The sequence below is a fragment of the Fistularia commersonii genome, chromosome 3, assembly GCF_037954325.1.
Source record: "Fistularia commersonii isolate RoL2024-O1a breed Wild chromosome 3, RoL_Fcom_v1.0, whole genome shotgun sequence".
In the NCBI taxonomy this organism is placed as follows: Eukaryota; Metazoa; Chordata; class Actinopteri; order Syngnathiformes; family Fistulariidae; genus Fistularia; species Fistularia commersonii.
In genome coordinates, this window is record NC_141286.1 from 293,664 (window position 1) to 314,831 (window position 21,168).

Sequence of the window (21,168 nt, forward strand, 5' to 3'; positions counted from 1 at the left end):
GAGTTCAACGGGCTCAATAGGATAGTGAGGAAATCCTGCTCGGTGGCGGGACTGAACCAGGACCATCTCCAACGAGTGGTGGGGGGGAGGGTGAAGGACAAATTGGGAGCTATCCTTGACAATCCTTCCCACCCCTGCACCACGAGCTGTGGCTGATGTGAAGCTCCTTCAGCCCACGGTCCATCCCACCCGCAGAACCGCACGCTTCCGACGCTCCTTTGTGCCCACGGCCATCAGACGGGAGAACAAATACAACTCTGAGCGGCCCGAGTGCACCAGCGTGGCTTCCACAATCTCACTGTCATGTCCTAACTCTGCTGTCTCTCTTAACCTTGTTTGTCCCAGCCTGCACACATCCTGCCTATTTTTGTTTATTTTATTCATTGCTCTTTATTTTCATCACTTTATTTATATTGTTGTTCAGTTCTACTTGTGCATTTTTCACCCTCACTGTTCCTTGATTCCTCCATTGTTATCCCTGATGTTCTTGTTGTTGTCTTCTGTCTATTTATTTGTGGATGTCTGGCTATCTTCTGTCTCTCAATTTATATATATATTCATATTTATTTTACTTTTTTTGACATTATATATCTTACGCTGCTGTGACAAAGGAATTTCTAATCTCACTTAGCCCCTCCCCCAAAAAATAAGTGTATGTATGTATATGGTTCTGAGATGGCTGTTTAGTTGAATGGGCACTTCTGACTTCTGACTACTGATACTTTGGATCTTCGGTGACTGAATTGCACTTCTTGTAAGTTGCTTTGGTTAAAAGCGTTGGCCAAATGACTGGAATGGAATGTAATAAAGGTCTACAGTCAAATCAAAATAACAGTTAGATCTCAGCATTACAATCATGCTTATTTACATAAAAATGTATTAAAATAGACTTTCTTGAACTTTCTTATGTCAACAACACCATCTATGTTACCACTTTACCATGATCAATTGGGCGAGGAGGAATTGGGGTCATGATGCAAATGAAAAGTGGTGAAAAGGGACCTATAAACTTCAATTAATGGTGTTTCTTTTCTAGATTCGGAAAAGGCAGCCCAGGGGCAGCATGTTAGAGGAGAGATTTGAATGTAATGTAAAGGATAAGGAAATAAGAATGAACTAGAAAGTATGAAGAAGATATACTTCAAAATCATTTCTATCCATAATAAACCAAGGGATGAAGCATATAAACTTGTTTTTTCATTAATGTAATCAGCAACGTCTTCTTAATAAGTAATGCTTAAGTAATAATCACCAGTATAATTACTACTACTACCATTACTCTAATGAGTGCCCTATTCTTTGTACCCGACTCTGACTGTCTACTCATCTACTTCAAGTTTTATTCCAACATCGATTCTCTCTGCTATTTTTCCACCTTGCTTCCCTCATCCCTCCTGCTCCAATATTTCCATCACTCAATCCATGAGCAACAGAGTTCCGAGAGACCACTTCCAGAATACTAGAGTGTATAAGCACCTTATCCAGTGTTTTGGATGAAAAAAAATTGATCATAGCAGGAAATTGCCAGGGTTGACCTTCACATCACAACTGGGTTTTCCACAACCTTTAAAGTGTGCAAACTGTACATGAAGACACAGAGCTGTGTGTCAGTCAGCTTTAACAAGAAGACAGAGATATAACTGAACGGTAAATGCAAACACACCGGCCATTTTTATTCATTGCATTATTGCAAAAGGCCAGTACGGCAAAAAAGTATCCCAGGTTTGATTGTAGTGTGAATTAAGTTTTCCCTGCCCACAACACAACAAGCCAGAACATACAACTATATCTGTGAAGGAATATGATTTTAAAGAAAAAAAGCTGATGTTGCTTAAGTTTTATTTACTCTTAATATTGTTTTTATATAGTCATTTCTTTTGAGGAGAGACCAGGCTACATATTTTGCTCAAAAATTGTCCTGTAACTGTACTGTTTAATTACCTCTTGCTGATGAAACTTGTTCATAAACTTAATATGTTGATGTGCATACATTTCTGGATCACTATTTTTTGAGCAATTCAAATATGAGGGAATATGAAGCAAATTCTGTGCAGAAAATGGGGACATGCAGAAATGATACATATATGTATGTATGAGTATATGTATGTATGTATGTATGTATGTATGTATGTATGTACAGTCATGGCCAAAAGTTTTGAGAATGACACTTTCACAAAGTCTGTTCCTTCAGGGTTTTTAGGTGTTTGCCAGATGTTTCTATGGTTGTGTCATTCTCAAAACTGTTGGCCATGACTGTATGTATGTGTGTATATATGTGTGTATATATGTATGTGTGTATGTATGTATGTATGCATAAACATGGCTATACGGACAAGATATGAAATTTTTGTGTCCCAATATACATTTTTCTCTGCAGGACTAATTGCGTATATCTTGTTGCCACCAAACACAGAAATATTGATAATTCATGTCACAATGACAAAACAATAGTCATACATTAAAGTAAATAATATCGTACATAAAGGAAAATATATCAAATTGTGTTGCAGCTGAACAATGAATGTGTTGTGTGTCACTGAATAGTGGCGTGATCATCTACTTACACCCGTAAAAGGCTCTGGAGACTATCTGCTTCTTCATGTTTTGGCAGAGCATTCTAAGAGGAAATCTGGTGGGAGGAAGGAAGACATTAGTATTTAATCGCCCTACAGTGAAATGGAGCCGATCAGAACTGAAAAACGGGCTGCAGTTATGTTACCATTTTTGATATCAGAATAATGCTTTTAACATTATATTTTCATATCTGTGGAAAGATACCCGTATATATATATATATATATATATATATATATATATATAAAACCCTGAAAAGTTATTGCCTCAAAATAACCTGCAGAGGGTAACAAAGCTATCTCTCACATGGAAGTGCTCCCATTCATCCAGACTGTTTTACACTTTGCATGATACCATCCAATAGCTACGTGAGGTCATATGGTTTTGAGGGCAACAGGCTGCATCCCCTGTGAAATTCAAATCAGCAATCCTGGTTCCCATAAAGGATACTCTCCATCCCCGGTCGTAGAGATACTGTCCATGAGGACCATGAAAATATCAGTGACAAAAAGCTTCCTCGAAAAGCCAAACGCCCACTAGAAACATGTTGTATGTGATGCGGTATTGAGAATCAGTGCCTACGGTGAACATTAATAAATACTTCTGAATCATTCGGGCTATAAATGGCCGATTCTATGCATCTTGAAATGGACTGTGTCTTTCTGATTTTTACTTATGATTATCACACATCCCAGGCACACCACTGCTAACTTCACTGACTATAAAATGTTACATATCACAAAATGCTGCAAAAGTCAAATGATGATGGTTTTTTTATCCCTTTCCTGAACAAGAAATTTGCATTGTATATTCTATGTTCAAAATAATATTTGTAGGACCACAGTACTCAGTGACTTTTGAATTATAAATCAGGATGACATGATAATTAGGCTTGATTTTCTGGTAATGACAAAGAAACGGTTTTAGTGCATCAGAGGGTGAAACTAACAATCCTCTACACACACTGAAAAGTACATTATTTTACTGCTGTGAATTCTGCACATAACTCTGTGAACATAAATAAATGATTACGTTGACAATTTAATACCAATTAGTCCTATTGACAATAAAATAATCATTTCAGTTATTTCAACAGGAAATGGCAAAAGTACTTTAATACTACCGAGCATAAACCCCTCTTTTTTCAGATGCCTTCTAGTATTACTTGATATCAGACTTGAATCAAAAACTCAAGGCAAGTCCTACCCGAATGGGTGTCCAATAAATATAAATAATGTCTCTTTCAGCAATATTCACACATACGCACACACACACACACACACACACACACACACACACACACACACACACACACCCTCACAAGGAGGGGAAATAAAGAGGATAGTTTTGTAAGTGCAAGACTTATTTTGGTACGGTGCGACTGACACAATCCTCAGTTTTGGCGCAGTTGTTTGTGGACGTACCCTTGCAGTCCTGATGACTCCGGGCAACCGCAGGGGAGAAACCTCTTCAAGGAGCACACAAACCGTCCTTACACCTCGACTTCAGTCCACAGGAAAACAGTACGCAGTCCCACCGATGCAAGCCGATGGCAGCGGAAGAGCAATCCCTGCCATAAAGAACAAACAGCGTCCCCTCCGGTGCGAAATGGTGTCCTCTGACTATCTATCACGGCATTTCAAAGTAGCCTTCTTATAGACACACACACACACGCCTTCCAAGCCTTTCTGAAGCTTCATCCTGCAAAATTGCGGTGGAGAAAGTACATGGCTATGGTCTGCGGCGTCTATTCTGTGAAATCGGCTTTTTGCAAAAAAATGTAAATTGATAACAAATTGAATCTCTCCCGTCTAAGCTTTCGAGTCTCCCGTTCTGTTTGCCTTATTTCCTTCCACTTGTTTTCTAACCCCATTACAATTCTGCTCTCTAGTTTATCTGTCGACGATTGCCAAGGGTGCCACCGACGAGTAACCAACTTAATGAAATATGCAAAAACAAATGTAAATCCTGTTGCTTCCTTTTTTCTGAGATGATTCCAATCTCTTGTAAATTGTAAATTGTTTAGTACAAGTTTAGTACATCCCATGTGATTTAAGACAAAGTCAGATTCATCTCCGGGTAACGGTAATTTTCTCGAGAGATTGTCCTCTAACTTCACTGCATAGCCAGTGTGTTCCTTAAATACTGAACGTGGGCAAAACAAGATTGCTCTTTCTTTTTGTCCGCCCTGTCTCTAGGTTATCGTCTCTAAGCTGGATACTGAATGCAGTATAATGCAAAAATTATGTCAACTATATTTCAAGTCGTTGCTCATTATAAAACAAGGTACTATTCATAAATAATGATAATATAAGGTATAGCAGCCTCCTATTGTTACATAACTTGTAGAGAAGTAAAGTCAGCGGTTTAGAAGAAAAGATTTAAAAAGGATAGAATTGAAGGCTGTATAAAACTATGTTGTTCTCTGAAAGCATTCTCTTACCCTGTTTTTTCCAGTCACACTCACTCACTTCCTAATAAACTGCTACTTGCCATTCTAGTATTTTTGTTGTCTGCACATTCCGTGTTGTGTTAATGTAAACACAATGTTATTTTTCAGTCAGTCTTATTATCTCAATGATTATATTCACAAATCAATAGGCAACTTTACTGTTGCAGGGCTCAAGATCCTACCAGGAATCTGTAGTAAAGTAAGAGAGGCCCTTGTTTTTGATGTTGATGATGGTGGAGCATGGCTGCATGATACACTTACGCACTAAAGCTACACTCATATCCATACACTTCTGGGTTACGCTGTGTGGAAACAGAGCGAGAAATCTGTGCAATGTTCACCTCCAGTTAATATAAATTTGCAAGGCAATCATGCTCAAAATTGGAGGAATAGGATCAAACCATTTGAACTGCTGGCCAAGAAATCAGAAAAAGTGCAGTGTGCATTATTTCTCATGTAAAGGCACCAGAGGTGGTTAAATTACATGTCATAACTATTTTCTGAGGATGACAGAAAAATACATTTGTTCAAGATCAAGTTTCAGTACTATTCTGATACCAGAAACATATTTCACATGCACTATATATTCTTTATGACCACAGAAAAAGACAGAAACTATTAATTTAACATGCCAAAGCCAGAGACCGAATTTAGACTGAGACGCAACTACTGCGATAAGTGACAGTATTCGGTGTGAACTACCTAATGATGAGGTCCGAGGCAGATGATTGAGAGAGGCATCTTAACTAACACCAGGAAAAAGCAACTGAAACTTGCCATACTTGTAAAAATGACATCAGGTCATATTAAGGCTCTGACAGAATTTAAAATCCTCAAGATAAAAAACTGTCACACATAAAGACAGCAATAGGACTGCCAGAACCAAACAAACTGTCCTGCGTAGGAGAATGTTTTATTCCTTGTTTTATTCAAAAGTGAAACTGAAAAATGTTCTGTGATTGCCAAGAATCATGCCATGAGACCCTAGTGAAAAAACCCAAAAAATAACAACTTTGCAAAGATGTGCAGAACAAAGTGTTGGCATCACCAATATTAAAAGAAACCGTGTGCACTTGAGCGAAATACATGCGAACATTCCCACAATGAGACACACATATTGGGAGGTTGAGTCTGTAGCGATGGAGCGAAAGCAAAATGGATGGATGGCTTGGCCATAAATAAGAAAACTTGGACTTTCAATGTGGATACAGGCACAAGTTGTGATGCAATGGAAAGAAGACCTTTGGAAACACTCCTAGTTATAGGCAGGATTAATGAGGAAAAAAAGCAAACTAATTGCTTTCTTTGGGCTGGCGTGGCTCAGGGGCTGGAATGATCATCTTGGAAGCGTACATTCCTGGTTTGATTCCTGTGCTCCTCCAAGACTGTTGGAAGTGTTGTTGAGCAAGACACTGCACCCCTAAATGTTCCCTGCTGCCGTTAAGTGGCTGCCTACTGCTCTTGGTTCAACCATGATGGGTTAAAAATGGTGGTCAAATTTCACGAATGTTTCATCCTTGGCCGAAGGCTGGAGCCACTTGCCAACGTTCAGCTAACGTGCAATCAAATCAAAGGTGAAATCACCACATTGTGCTTGAACTGGTTTCACTCCTGTCCTTCGTTTAGCTTTATCTTTTCACACCCCGATCAAGATAATCACAAAAGTTGCTCTTCTGTCCCAACGAACGACAATCCCTTTGCACAACAACCCCCTTTTCCGCCCATCAACTCGTCCATTTACACAACAAGCCACCAAAACCTAGACCTGCCCCAAACCCTGGCAGTTACATTGGGAAACTGGATCTGAGGAAGCATCCCAGATGAGGGTAAAACGTCTTCAGGTGAAGAAACTCCAGTCCAGTTGCTGCCCTAAGAAGATTTCGACTAGATCATACAGTATGAATGTGCAGATACAAAAAGAGTTATTTGCTATGTTTGACACATATGAGCAATTTAATCAGCATGTTATAAGGGAAAAGATAAATAAGGTTGCCTGACTGCAATCTACTGGAAAGCATATTTACAAAACCTCTAAACCAAGAGCTTATGAAGCTGCTGAGGAGATTGCCAGCTAGGATAGGACACGCTGGTCTTCTATTAGCCAGGGAGAGAAGTTCATAATGCAGGCGCATCCTGCAGCAAAAAATCAGCTACACATGAATACACGTCTGCCAGCTTCCATCACTTGGCGACAGACAGGGTCTACTCTCGACCGATAGCAACTAGATTACAGGACCACATATGGAAACATACAACCATTCACACGCTTGTTCATGCATCAATTTAGTTTCTCAAATTAAACTTCTGCAATAGCTACGTGAGGAGACTGTGGGAGAAAACCAGAGAGCCTGCAGGAAACCAACATAGATATGGGGAGGGGAGAACATACAAATTCCACATGGAAAGGTCCATGTCAGAATTGTAACAGGGACTTTCTTGGCGTGAAGCCGGACGCGCTAACCACTGCACAACTGTGCTGAGCAGGCCAGAGAATATGCAATACCGAAGCAAACCCAGTGCTATTGATCATTCAGGCATTAAATCCAAAACACATCAGTGGTGTCATTTGAAGCATTGAAGCTAACGGTTTCATTATGGGTGATATGAGAAATTTAAGGATGGTTAAGTGCTCCCAAAGATCTGGAGACAATTCGTACTGGCCAAACATGCCTTGGTGTAGAGGTGATAATAGCACAGATCACATATCTGCGGCTCGCCACTGCTGATCGTTCATGATGGGTTTAACACAGATCACACATTTTCCTGACGTTTTGCTGGATTCATAAATCAATGTGACAAAATCTAGATATATCTCTCTCTTTTTTTCTTTAAAACATCAAGGAAAATACTGTACTATTCGCAATGTGTATGGTAACAACGACCTTAGGAGAAAGTAAAGACTGATATCTTTTTCTACATAGGATCTGACTTCATGTAAATGATTACCCAAAGCAAGTAAATCACTGAACTAGGGAAGATAACTTTCATAGAAAGATGGAAATTTCGGCACATGGTTTTGTAGTTCGGGTTAGGCTGCGAAAACATCTCGGGCTGATAGAACAGTACAGACAAAATCAAAAACAACAAAAAAAGATCAGTTTAATAATAGGCCCTGCATTTTACGGTGGGAATTGAGCAACAAGCCACTGGAAGGTGTACAGTTCCCAACATCATAGTTCTATATGGAATGGTGGCTGGATGGAATACTTGTATCCCGACTTGTATTGCTTACTGCTGAAGGAACTGTTCCACTGTAGCCAAGGAAAAGGCCATAGAAGCTACGGTATACAAGCAAATGTTCCATGATGATAGACTCAGTATACATTATGTAGGAGAACATTTCAGGATGAAAATGTTTTTTTTATGCACATTTTGATTGTCAGCAAAAGCAAAATAGTATTTATTTGAAGATTAAGGGTCATTCTGGGAACAGGCACATAAAATTTCAAGGTCCTCAGAAGTCGTTATGACAACTGTTGAGAGCTGAGTGAGTGAATGAATGAATGAATGATTTGGTAAGCCAGTGAAAATAACATTTTATGTAACGTTCCCACCTCCGACAGTGTATTCGGAATTTTATTGCTTTAAACGAAGTATTTCTTTACCAGTCCCATTTGGACTGATCATAATATGGGGTATGGCTCAATTAAACATTCTCATTATAGTTTTGATGGCCCAAAAATGCATTATTTCTAAAATGACCTGTTTCCTCTGGCTTGCACTCAAAATAATATTATAAATAGATAAATAAAACTGACTGTTTTTTCTGATATATGAGACATCGCTTGGTTGAATATTTGCTTTGTGACATGAGTCGAGCCGTGTTACGAGCGAGCAGGAGGAGCCTTTGACATTGACATGGCCGCTGCTGTGCTTTAAGAGGTATTTAAAAACCATTGGACCCGCTAGCTAGCCCGGCCTAAATCATCTAAAAACATCACAGAGTTGTGCGTGTTGTCGACTTGTCCACGAAGAGAGGAAAAAGTAATTTTCGGTGAGATTCCGTGACGGAGAGCGTCATCTGTGAGAAAGCACGACATTTCCTGGGATTCAGAGCGGCAGACGGCGTCAATGGACAAGGCTTCGGAACGGTCATTCAAAGCCAGTCAGGGATGGTTTGGTCAGTTTACAAAGAGGACCGGCATTCACACCGTCACTAAATTAAGGTAAGCAATAAAGTGTGCAAATTAAAATCAGAAATACACAAACATTGAGTGTGTAAAGACCAAGTTAAGTTTTCCAGCGGATCTCTCCAGCCACCGGCGGCATCTTCATCCAATCTTAATGGTATATACACTTGATGACAGCTGTATGTTTCTTTATATTCTCTTTTATTATGCCCTTATGAAATTTAATTTGGTGTAAGAGCAAATTGGTCATGGAACAGATGAAACTCGTAAGTCAAGGTATTAATGCATATAATACTTGCAATGAATGTATATAATACTTGCAATGGCCACTTTTATTAACGTAAATCTATGTGCAGTAGGTGTGAGACTGTATAAAAAGTGCCAACTGCCCATTAAGGACACTCTCAAAGGAAAAAAAAAAGGTCTTATAATAGATTTCACTTCTTACCAACAATCATTCAGATCAAATTGACTTAGTTGATCAACTGAATTCCCCCTGGTTTTGTAGGAAATTGAAGAAAGAAATAATTGACTTCTTCAGGGAGAGCACAGACTTTTACATTATTATAATCTTCCTCAGGGCTTCTAACTACTCTGGATTTCACAGAGTATTTTAAACACACAATGTGCCTACACTGTCAATAAAAAGTTTGAAGAGGTGTATTTCCAGTTTCAGCACGATTTGTCCATCCCAGCTCCAACGCACATTCCCCAATAGATGGCACACTCCTACACGGACCTTCGTTGAAGTGTGGTACATCACTCGGCCTCTTTTTCACGTTGCCTCTTTCTGTAAAAATGAGTCACTAAGTCAATGCAAGAATGGGCGGCCATGGCTCAGAGGTTGACAGCCAGTTTACAGACTAAACTATTTTTTTTTTTCCCACAAACAAACTGCGATTCAAGAGTCGAGTACCAATGTGACAGGTGGGATATGGACCCAATTGCAACACCGTGACTCTACACCAACAGAGAAAGAGTTCAAAGACTGAACTGCAGCTCTGGTAGCAAGTGAACAGTTCTTAAGAGCAGAGGGCAAATGATGCAGGGTGATAGGAGACAGGTCAGTACCGGGAAGACAACCAGGAGAGGGCGGGTGAGCACCCAGGGCCGGTTTTGGGCAATCTTCCATGGCAAACTAGGCAACCTGTCCACTAGGAAGGGACAGAAGACCACCTCACAACAAGTGGGACTGGAAGCGCTTCTTTTAAGCTCACAATGATTGCCTGCCATGGGCAGCAGCTGTGTGTCCAGGTGATACAAAGGAGTTGGAAACACTGAAAAAGCACCAAGACAATCACAACCAGGGCAAGTTTTAAGCTGGCATTCAAATTAGCGATAAGCCATGTTTCCCAACCTCCAGAGGACACACATGAGATGCTGACTTTGTTTGGCTTGACCTACAAATGTGAGCAGACATTCAGCATCGCTAACACCAACAAAGCCTGTCACAGATTTAAATTAACTGACCGACAGCCCGGACCCATCCTGAGAATTGTCAAAACAAAACCAACTTAAAAAGGTTTGCCTACCCCAGGTCTGCACCCTCTTCTACCTCTTTTCCTTTCGGCTGCTCCCTTCAGGGGTCACCACAGCAAATAAACCTCCACTTCCAAATCATCTCAGTCTCACCTCTCTGACCTTCTCTTCAAAACATCTAACATGCGCTGTCGCTCTGAGGGACTCATTCTTGATCCTGTCAATCCTCGTCACTCTCAGTGAGAGCCTCAACAGTATTTCTTATTGCCAACTGTCTCGAAAGCATACAGCAAGACATCACCACTGTCTTGTACACCTTACCTTTCATTCTGCCTGGTACTTTTTATCACTTATTCCCCCTGACAAGTTTTTTCTTCCCGCTCCAACCTTCTTGAATGTGTTTCTGTACCTCTTCCCACACTTTCCATTTCTCCGTACTGTTGGCTTAACATCCTTCACCCCATTATCCATTCCCTGTAACTTCAGTTTTTCATTTGGGTCCCTTCCAGTCACATACATGTATTCTGTCCTGCACTGTCTAACCGTCATTCCTCTCCTTTCCAGCGCATACCTCAACTTCCCTAGATTTTCCTCCCCCTGCTTCTTGGTCTCACAAGAGATCACAATGTCATCCGCAAACATCATGGTCCATGCAGATTCCTTTCTAACCTCATCTGTCAGCCTGTCAGAATCTGCCCACGAACCAGAAGGGGGTCAGAGCTAAGCCCTAATGGAATACCATCTCCCCCTTGAACCTGTTTGTCACACCTACAGCATACCTCACCACTGTCTCACAGCTAGCATACATGTCCAGCACCCGTCTAACATACTTCTCTGCCACTCTAGACTTCCTCATACAGTACCCCAGTTTCTCTCTCTGTATCAAGTCTACATATCCATTTTAATTTTAAGCTGTCGCTTAAAAAAAAAAACAATGACATGCTTGACTTTTTTGGTCTGTTGAAAATGCTAACACAACTAAGATGGGTTTCCTTGCAGACCTCAGAACAATTAGATGTGAGGAACTCAGCCAAGATAACCTGCTCAAATGGTAGTGCCAAATTGGATTTTGCAACTCTATCATGACCAAGTTAGTAATGCAAAGCTATATATATATATATATATATATATATATATATAAACTTTTTTTTATTTGGCAGAAGGAAATATGACATATATCTAAGTTAAAGTATGTTTACTACCATGATTTTGTCGGTACACATTAAGCTACACACCATTACTACATATCCAGAATGGAATGACCTATGACCTATGGTTCATCAACCTGTAATATGTGGTCCCCATGAAATTACAGCTATTAAAATCATGAAATAAAACGCAAGAAACACCCAACTTGCTAATTCTTCCTTATTTGGATTAATATGAAGAAATGGGAATCTAATAACTCTTAGACTTATAATCGTTGCATTATTTTGTCATAGACAGTGTGAACCTGGCATGGCAGTTGCATCCACATTTGTGAGATAATAAGACATCTGGATGTTTCACATTTGCAATTTGTATGTGTTGTAAAAAAGGTACATACGTGTGAATGTCTGTTTGGTCATATGCACACGTGCAGCCTTCCGGGTTGTTGAACGAGCCACTGCAGCCTGCCGTGGAACAGGACTGGCATATCGACTCATGAGTGTTTAATTTGGCCTGTTGCCATGATGATGGGCTTCCTCCAAATGCCTGCATTTCCATCATCTCTCCAGAGTCTATAGTAAAGACATAGAGAGAAAGGAGCATGAGAAGAGAAACAAACGCAAGTAAATTGATGCTGTTTTGACTCAATCAGACACATAAAAACACTTAACCAGGACCGAGGGACATTGATTAGAATGGAAAAGTGTTTACCCACTTAACATGCAAAATCATATTTTGAGAGGGAACTGGCAGTATATCTAGTCTTTTGATGATTTTTGAATTTATGAAGCCACATCTGCCAGCTCTGTGTCCGTCCTGCTTTATGTGTGGTCAGTTAGTTGTGAGGCTCCGTATATGTATGGAAATGTACAGCAACATACTCAACATACTCTTGTTTCAGAATGTCAATGTGTGACATGAAAAGTGTTCAAACAATAAATTCCAGTCATGACTTGAAAATAAGCACTGTTGCTTATTCAGACACTCACTATGTGGTATACGTGACACTAAAGGTCTGAAGGGGGAGAATCTGCCCATTAAATAGAAACCTGCAAGTTAAAGATAAGAAAATCATTGACTGCCCCCAAAATGGAGAAATGACCTTAAACTGTGATTTCAGGAAACTGAATGAAAACCAGACACAAGTCAATATGACAGGCATTTTGGGGCATATAAAATTAGGCAAAACTAATTTTTGAAGACAGGGAACCCTGAAGTATTATACTTTTATTTTAAATTTGGGCAGACTAAGGGTCCTACCTCACATACACCGACAATGGTCACGCATCTCAATAAAACACATCTTTTTATATCATTACCTGTTGTTCATGTAATAAAGAGATGACTTAATGCATGGTTTTATTTTTTCACTCACATGTTAATGAAAGCTTGAAAAGCAAAAGGGAATCATGAAATCATGAAATGTGCTGTAACAAGCAGATGTGGGTCATATAAATGATTTCATTCAGGGGAAAGAAGACGTAGCTGATTTTATGTTATTTATTATTTTGGAGAAATGAGAGACAGAGGAACAAAGTAAATACAGAAAAGATGAGATGAAGGAACTGAAATAAAGCAAGAGTCCCAAGGGAGATATTCAGCCATAAAACCCATGAAGCCAGGGTAGGACTGTAAACAGAATTTAAAAATAAATGAAAAACATGAAACATGAAACATGAAATAACAAGAAATCGACATCAGGAAAAAAAGGTGCCAAAGAGGGCGGGGAAATAAAATCAATATCAATCAAATGCACCTCACCTTAATACTTGTTATAAATATGTTATGAATAAGAAGCTACGCTTCTGTGGCTAAATCATTCCTAAACAAAAAGTATCTTAAAAATAATACGAGAAGATAGAAAGCTTGGATTAAGAATTGTACATGACCTCCCCTGCCTTTACTTGGGCGCTAAACCTGATCAAATGCTTTTGGGCAACCCTGCTCACACAGCCACTCCACTAATGCGGAAGCCCATCGGACCATGACGGGTAAAGGAAACGATGAAAGGATGAGTAATGAATTAAAGTGAACAGCATTTCAGCAAACAGCAAAAACAGAGAAACCAATAGAAATTCAGGAAGAAATCAAAAAAGCGAAAAAAAAAAAAAAACAACAAAAAGAAAGGCTTCCCATCATGACTACTGAGAATAATGAAATAATGGAAAGTATGCGTATTTATTTTTCCTACAAATCATCAACCTTAATGACAGCTGCTTTATGGCCTGTGTAAAGCATCTGTCACAGCAAATCATCGGCACAATGGCATAATTCCATCATTGTTAGAGAATACTAAGGGGCTGCACCTCTGATACGGAACTGATAAAGAAGATACTTACACATAAATGAGGAGACGGCACCAATAATAGGAGGGTGCAGAGAGGCCTCTCTTTGTATTGTAAAGGCCCAAAAAAACTTTGTATTTTCCATCAAATTTCAAATTCCAAGAACATGTGCATTCATTGACATTCCAGAAAAGGGGCACACTTTGGAATTAACATTAAATCATAAATGTGCACTCAAACCACTTGATCTCTATGATCATTGAACATTGTTGGTGAAAGCAACAAAGAATATAAACAAATATTGTTGGTGGAGGGGTTTGTGCATCCCATTGATCCTTGGAACTACATTGTCTGGGGTTTGATGCCGATGGTAGGGTCACCTAGGGCAAACGGGTCCACCTGAAGGACCAGACAAAGTATGGCTTTGTCTCTCACAGAAGACCCCTCATTTTATCTTACGGGACATGTTCCATGGCAAACATATTGTAGGGGTCTGCTGGGAACATCTAGCAGTCTCCTGTCAGAAATTGTTTCAACTCCCACCTCCAGCAGAACTTCAACTATGTCCCTTGGGAGGCGGGGCACACCGAGTCAGAGAGGGCCATGTTCCGTGTCTCCATTGTTGAGGCGGCAGACTGGAGTTGAGGCCGTAAGGTGCCTGGTGCATGGAGAGGCAGTAACCCCCAAACCTGTTGGTGGACATTGGCGGTTAGGGATACTGTGAAGATGGCCTGTGAGGGTCAGTTACTGGTAGGCCAAATTTTGGCAAGGGTGGAGTTTGGTGAGGCCATGAAGAATGAGATCCGGACAGGTGCAGGGATATTCTGGTACATCTTCCAGTGGCTCAGGAGAGGAAAGCAGTGCACTGTAAACAGTGTATAGTGAAGATCATGTGCTTCTGACCTAGACTCGAGACATTGTGGGTTGGTGGAGGGAATACTTGGAAGACCTCCCCAATCCTGCTGTTTAACCTTCCAATGAGGAAGCAGCCTCGAGACTTGGGGAATGGTTCCCCTTTTTCTAGGGCTGAAGTTGCTGAGAAGGTCTTAAAAAAGGTTCTCGGTGGAAGCTCCCCATGGATGTATTAGATCCAGATAGCTTAGGAAGTTGTGGGTCTGTCATAGCTGACACGCCTATGCAACACTGCATGCACCTCAGGAGAAATGCCTCCGGATGGGCAAACCGGGTGGTGATCTCCCGCTTTAAAAAAGGATCCAAGGGTGTATTCCAACTCCAGGGGTTCACACTCCTCAGTCTCCCTGGACAGGTCTATTCGGGGATGCTAGTAGAGAAGGTCCATCTGAGTCTCTATGCCCCTTATTAGGGTCCTCGAGGGTGCATGGCAGTTTGTCCAGCTAGTCTACATGTGTTTTGTGGAATTGGAGAAGGGCTGGTTCCAGACTATGGGTTACTGGATCACAAAATATGGGCCATTCGGTCCCACTATGACCAGTTCTGGAGCCTGGTCAGCGTTGCTGGCGGTATGTTGGACTTATAAAAATAATTGACAGATGTGATGTGCTGGATCACAAGGGGTTTATTACAAAACAGACGGCAACTGAAATGTCTAAATGCATTCCAAGCATAAAGTGGTTTGGATGGAGGAGATACTCTGCTGTATCTTGAGAAGATCCAAGGTGTTAGCAGTGGGTTCTTTGAAATGATCCTACATGCTTGTCTAGCATATCCCACTGGTACTTATTTTGGTCAATTACTGAAGCTTATGTGCCTACTGTAGACAATTTGATCGGCATTACAGGAAGCCGACAGGACTGTTTGATGTCATATCTATCCGAGAATTTCTTTATGTGTAACAAGGTGTCCTCTGTGTGCACCAAACTAAGCGACAGTGTTCTGTGAGGTTCTGTGCTTGGACCAATTCGATTTACCTAACATATGCCTCCTTTAGGTAATATTTGGGAGCATGCCAGAACTTTTCACTGCTATGTTAAAGACATTTAGTGGTACCTATCATGGAGACCAGATGAAACTGGTAGGTTTACATTTAAAGAAATGTCCTAAAGACATCAAAATCTGGATGATTACCAATTGTTGTTTCACTCCACTTTCTCCTGCTTACCACTGGATGGCGTCACATTGCCCTCTAGCATCACTGTAAAAAACGTTATCTTTGACCAGGATTTGTTATTTAGCTCCCATATAAAAAGATGTATCAAGGACTGCCTTCTTTCACTTACGTAATTTTGCAAAAATCAAGCTGCGCTGTCTCAAAAAGACAGAGACAAATTAATCCATGCATTTGCCTCTTAGGCACTGTATTGTTGTTGGGCTGTCTTAAAAAGTTGTTAGAGTCCAACTTTCTTACAAGAACTAGTATAAGGGATCATAGCCCACCAGCATTGGCTTCTATGCACTGGTTCTCTGGTCACTTTAAGGGTACAATTTAGTTCTTCTCCTCAATAATGAAGCCCTAAATGGCCAGGCGTCATGATGTCTGAAAGAACTCTTTGAACCCGTCCACCCAGTCAGAGCTCTACTCATAAGCTGCAGGGCTATTTGTGGCCTCGAGGGCTTCTAAAGGCAGAATGGGAGCCAGAGCATTCAGTTAACAAGCTTCTCTTCTGTGGAACCATCTTCCAGTCTCTATGTGAGGGGGCAGACCCCCTCTATTTTCTTTAAGAACAGGCTTAAAATCCTTTTTAAAAGGAGTAGGATAGTCCCGTTATGCTATCACAGGCTTACTGTGCTAAGGGATATCCCATGACGCACTTCCCTCGTTCCTCCCACTCACGTCCCTTCATCAATACATGAGAGTAGCCTAATATCTAAAATAAAACCTCGTCATTTAAGAATGATGTCTGAGGCCAAGGGTGCTGCTTCATCATCGATGCTGCATTTTGGTTATTAGGCAGCAATGCTTGATGGTGTACCTACTAAAGTGCAGAAAATATGATACAAGCATATCTAATTATGTTCACATCTAAGAATAAATACCTTTTTCGTGAACTATGTTATATCCATCCATCTACCATACACTTTTCTAGAGCCTTCAGTAGATATGAGGAAAGGAACTACTAAGTGTCTGGAGCATCTGTGACAATGGGACTCCTCTCAATGCAGAGCAGCAGCAACTCTACTCTGAGCCTCATACCGGCGGTCCGAACTCCTCACCCAATCTCTAAGGGAGAGCCCAGACAGCATGTGAAGAAAAATCATATTTTTTTCACTTAGATCTTTGACCTTGCTCTTTCAGTCACTGCCCACAGCTTGTGACCATGGGTGATGGTAGGACTGTAGATCAAACAGTACATTGAGAACTTCACCTTTTGGCTCAGCTCTTTCCCCACGCTAGACCGATGCAGAGTCTGCATCACTGCTGATGCTGCACAGATGCCCCGCTCGTGAACAAGACCGAGATATTTGAACCCCTCCACTTGGGACAATAACTCATCCCCCACCTAGAGGGGGCACGCCACTTGTTTCCGTCTGAGAACCATGGTCTCGGATTACTGTCTGAGTAAGTCAACACTGGGGTCTCAAACTCATTTTAGCTGGGGGCCACTGGAGGTCGAGTCTGGGTAAGGCTAGGCCATATGGTTAATTCAACAAAAAAAGGTTTCAAGTATTCCAAAAAAACTGTAAAACTTTACAATCTTTCCACGCACCTCCCTGAGATGGGGTCAGAATTGCACCATTAGCAATTACTTCTGTCACCATGGACTTAAAAGCCTCAGCTCCAATCCCACAAGCCTTGCTTGCCACAGCAAACCTCCTGGAACCGACCCTGTCTCTCTCCACAATCTCTCGCCGGATTTCAGGAACCCCAGGATCCTCCTGCCTGTCTTTCTGGCACTGACTTTGCCTGTCTTCCATTCAAGTGCTTCAACAGTGATCTGCTGTTGTGAACTGTTCCTATGCTGTCATGAGCCCCAGTAAAGGTTGTTTTGAACTCTCCTTGTTGGTGCAACACTTGGGTCCATAGCTCACCTGTTACAGGTCTGTGGCACAAAAAATGTCGGTGACCGCAGCCAACAATGATTGAAAAAAATATAAACAACAGAGGCAAAGACTCAGGTAAACATTGTGTGTGAAAAAAATGTGCTGGCTACACTAGCACTAAACTTTGATGTTAAGTAGGGGGCCACAAAATATTGTCCCATGTGCCTCAATTGACTCACAGCCGCAGTTTGAGACCCCTGAGCCAACAGAACCAGATCATCTGCAAAAAGCAGAGATCCATTCCTGAGGCTACCAAACTGGATCCCCTTGATACTCAGGCTGGGCTTAGAAATCATGTCCATAATGGTTATGAAAATACTTGGTGACAAAGAGCAGCCATGGCAGAGGTCAACCTTCACCGGAAAGGACTTACAGCTCATAATGTGGACCAAGTTTGACATAGGACCGACTGAACGTCCCTTGTTACAGGATTCGGTACCTCATACTACTGGAGCAGGCCCCATTGGACTCACTGTGGGACAACTGCCTTCTCCAGGTCCACAAAACTGTCCACATGTAAACTGGTTGGGCAAAGTCCCATGCACCTTCAAGGACCCTGCTAAGGGGTAAAGGGCTGGTCCACTGTTCAACGACGGGATGAAAACCGCACAGCTCCTCCTGAATGCCAGATCCAACTACCTGGCTGGAGGTGGGAGTGCAAACATTTACTGACAGGAGACTGCTAAACTTTCCCAACAGACCCTCACAGTACACAAGGGTCTGCCAGGTCTGACCGGTATCCTCCCCCACCATCAGAGTCAACTCTCAAGCAGGTGGTGATCAGTTGACAGCTCTGGCCCTCTCTTCACAGTTGGGCCCAGAACATGCATCCCCAAATCCGAAAACATGACCACAAAGTCTGTCATCGAACTGCAGCCTCGGGTGTGTTGGTGCCAGGTGCGCATATGCACACCTTATGCTTGAACATGGTGTTTGTTACAAGCAGCCCATGATGAGCACGGAATAGCAGTAACAGAACACCACTGTGTTATATCACACTAACCCTTATTTTCAAGTACAAACTGTTGACTGTCTAATACCTTAAAGCAACCTCAACACGGTTTGTGAAATTTGTTTGTCCTCTCCTGTTGCCATGTCTTGCCATGACCTCCATCAAAGTGCCTGAACCAGGACAAATAAGGCGGCAATGTGCTCATACCAATATGGTACAGGCCAGCCATTTGAGACAGAGACCATCATGCTGCATTTGTAGCCCTGGTTTGGCGAGTCAAGTCTGTGGTTTTTGAGCTCCCTGTTCTATGACATTTTGTCAAACTGAGACATTTTCTTTGTATTACATTTATACTTTGCCAGCCACAGGTTGTGCATTTGAGTTCTATTGCTCTTGTCACGTCCCCATTAGCTCAGCTGTGGGGTTTGAGTCATTGAAAACGAAGAACTGTACAAACTTAGCTATTGTAAATAAACTGAATTCAAGGGGAGAGTAACAGTGCTTACACGTTGCGGTGGTGTAGAGGCAAAATTGCAAACCGTATACGATTGTCCTGATTATATATATGACTGGGAAAACGGAATGATTTGATCGGCACAAAGCCTCCACACTTGCTCCAGTGCATTACAGAGCAGCAAAGCTAAGGCTTCCAGCTGTCTTCCAGCTCTCATCATTGTATTATGGGTTTATACCTTCAAGGCTGAACTCATCAAATCATGGCTACGGTTTCATGGATATAAAACTAACACTTCAAAGTGCAAAACACATTATACAAATTGTAATCCAGAAAAAAAAAAAAAAAAGCATTAGCCTTTCATTTTTGCAATGATCAACCAGAACTTTCTCATCTTCCTTCACAAATCTCCAGGCCAAGCATTTCCCACTAGCAGCAAAGAACAGGGTAAGGCAGATAAATCTAAAAAGGTGGGCCTGGGAGAAGGACTGGGGCAGATGCCTCAGGAATGGTGGGGAGTGGGTTGGGTGTGTATAAGTGATAAAAACCTTTCGTGACATTAGGGTCTGTGAGGTTTCGCGAGCAGATCATTGAGATCATAGCATGTAGCCTATCTTCTTCTTCCTCGTCATCGTCCAGCGATGCAGCGCGGCTGTCCGTGGTATGGTGGTAGTTTATAGTGACTGGTTGCATCAGTGGAAAAACAGAGAACAGAGTTAGAGCAGTGCTACGCTACATACCCAAGGAAGAGCAATGGTGGTAGGGACAAGCAACACTCTACCAATACACTGCCCACACAACAGGTCAATGAAAACAGGCGTGAAGCCTGTGAAGGTTTTACTTACTTGCGTCATATCGGTAGCCAGGATAAACAATGCGAAACACATAGTCAGCAGCTGTCTGTTCCTCACCATTCCTGTCCTGTTCTAAGAGCCTCACGGAGCTGCTCCTCTTTCTAACACGAGGAAACACCTTTCCCTGCAAGACACGTGTTTTTTTTCTACTAAGAAAATACATTATCCACTTGACAATACTGCCTAAATGCAATTCCCGGTATTTGCGGTGCTCTACAAAACAGGTTTCAAATCAATCAATCAAATAACAGTATTGCATAAACTGTGGATCATACCAAATCCATGTTAAGGATATGTTAAATGTTAAATCATGATTTAAACATAGCACTTAAAAATCTTCATGCAGCAACTGGACTTCTTCAGTGGAAGACGTTTCACCCTCATCCGAGAAGCTTCTTCAGTTCAAATGGCCTGTGGGGAGTTTCTGAATAGAACTGCCAGGGTTGTGGCCGGCCGGGTTAAGACGGCATCTTATGCAAGTGGAAGAGTTGATTCTCTCAAGAAATCTTCATGACCTGGATGGCCGCAAACGAGTTCCTGACCAACCGAGAAGCTCCCTGTTTTTGCCACCTGGCAGTGGATGTTTTCCTTGGTTTTTCAAGTTCAAAAAGGTAATATACGTAAAGAACCCTCTTGGATGAGTGGTGAAAGTCCAAGATTGTTCGTGGTAGCGAGTGCCATGACTTGGTCAACTGAGTATGTTCATAGACGTAAATCCAATGATCTACCCAGAAACAATGGTTACTGGGATGCGTGCAGTCCTCCAATGTAGTAAAGTAAAAAGATGCACAAAGCATCACATTATTGTTCATAGAGTTGTTTTTTCACAACGATTTCCCTTGCTAAGAATTTTTGAATCTCTTTTATCAGCCAAGCTGCT

At 41.4% G+C, this 21,168-nt stretch overlaps 1 protein-coding gene across 3 annotated transcripts in view; it reads right to left on the reverse strand.

The window, feature by feature from the left end:
* The window catches only part of sgsm2 (small G protein signaling modulator 2), a 64,988-nt gene that overhangs the window by 14,924 nt on the left and 28,896 nt on the right, over positions 1-21,168 (reverse strand). For all 3 annotated transcript variants that reach the window (XM_086140714.1, XM_086140724.1, XM_086140705.1), the window contains exons 11-14: positions 20,280-20,412; positions 19,983-20,117; positions 12,181-12,355; positions 2,565-2,629 (exon numbers count right to left, since the gene is read on the reverse strand). In XM_086140714.1, the coding sequence (XP_085996840.1) occupies positions 2,565-2,629; positions 12,181-12,355; positions 19,983-20,117; positions 20,280-20,412 (508 nt within the window). The remainder of the gene's footprint in view (positions 1-2,564; positions 2,630-12,180; positions 12,356-19,982; positions 20,118-20,279; positions 20,413-21,168) is intronic.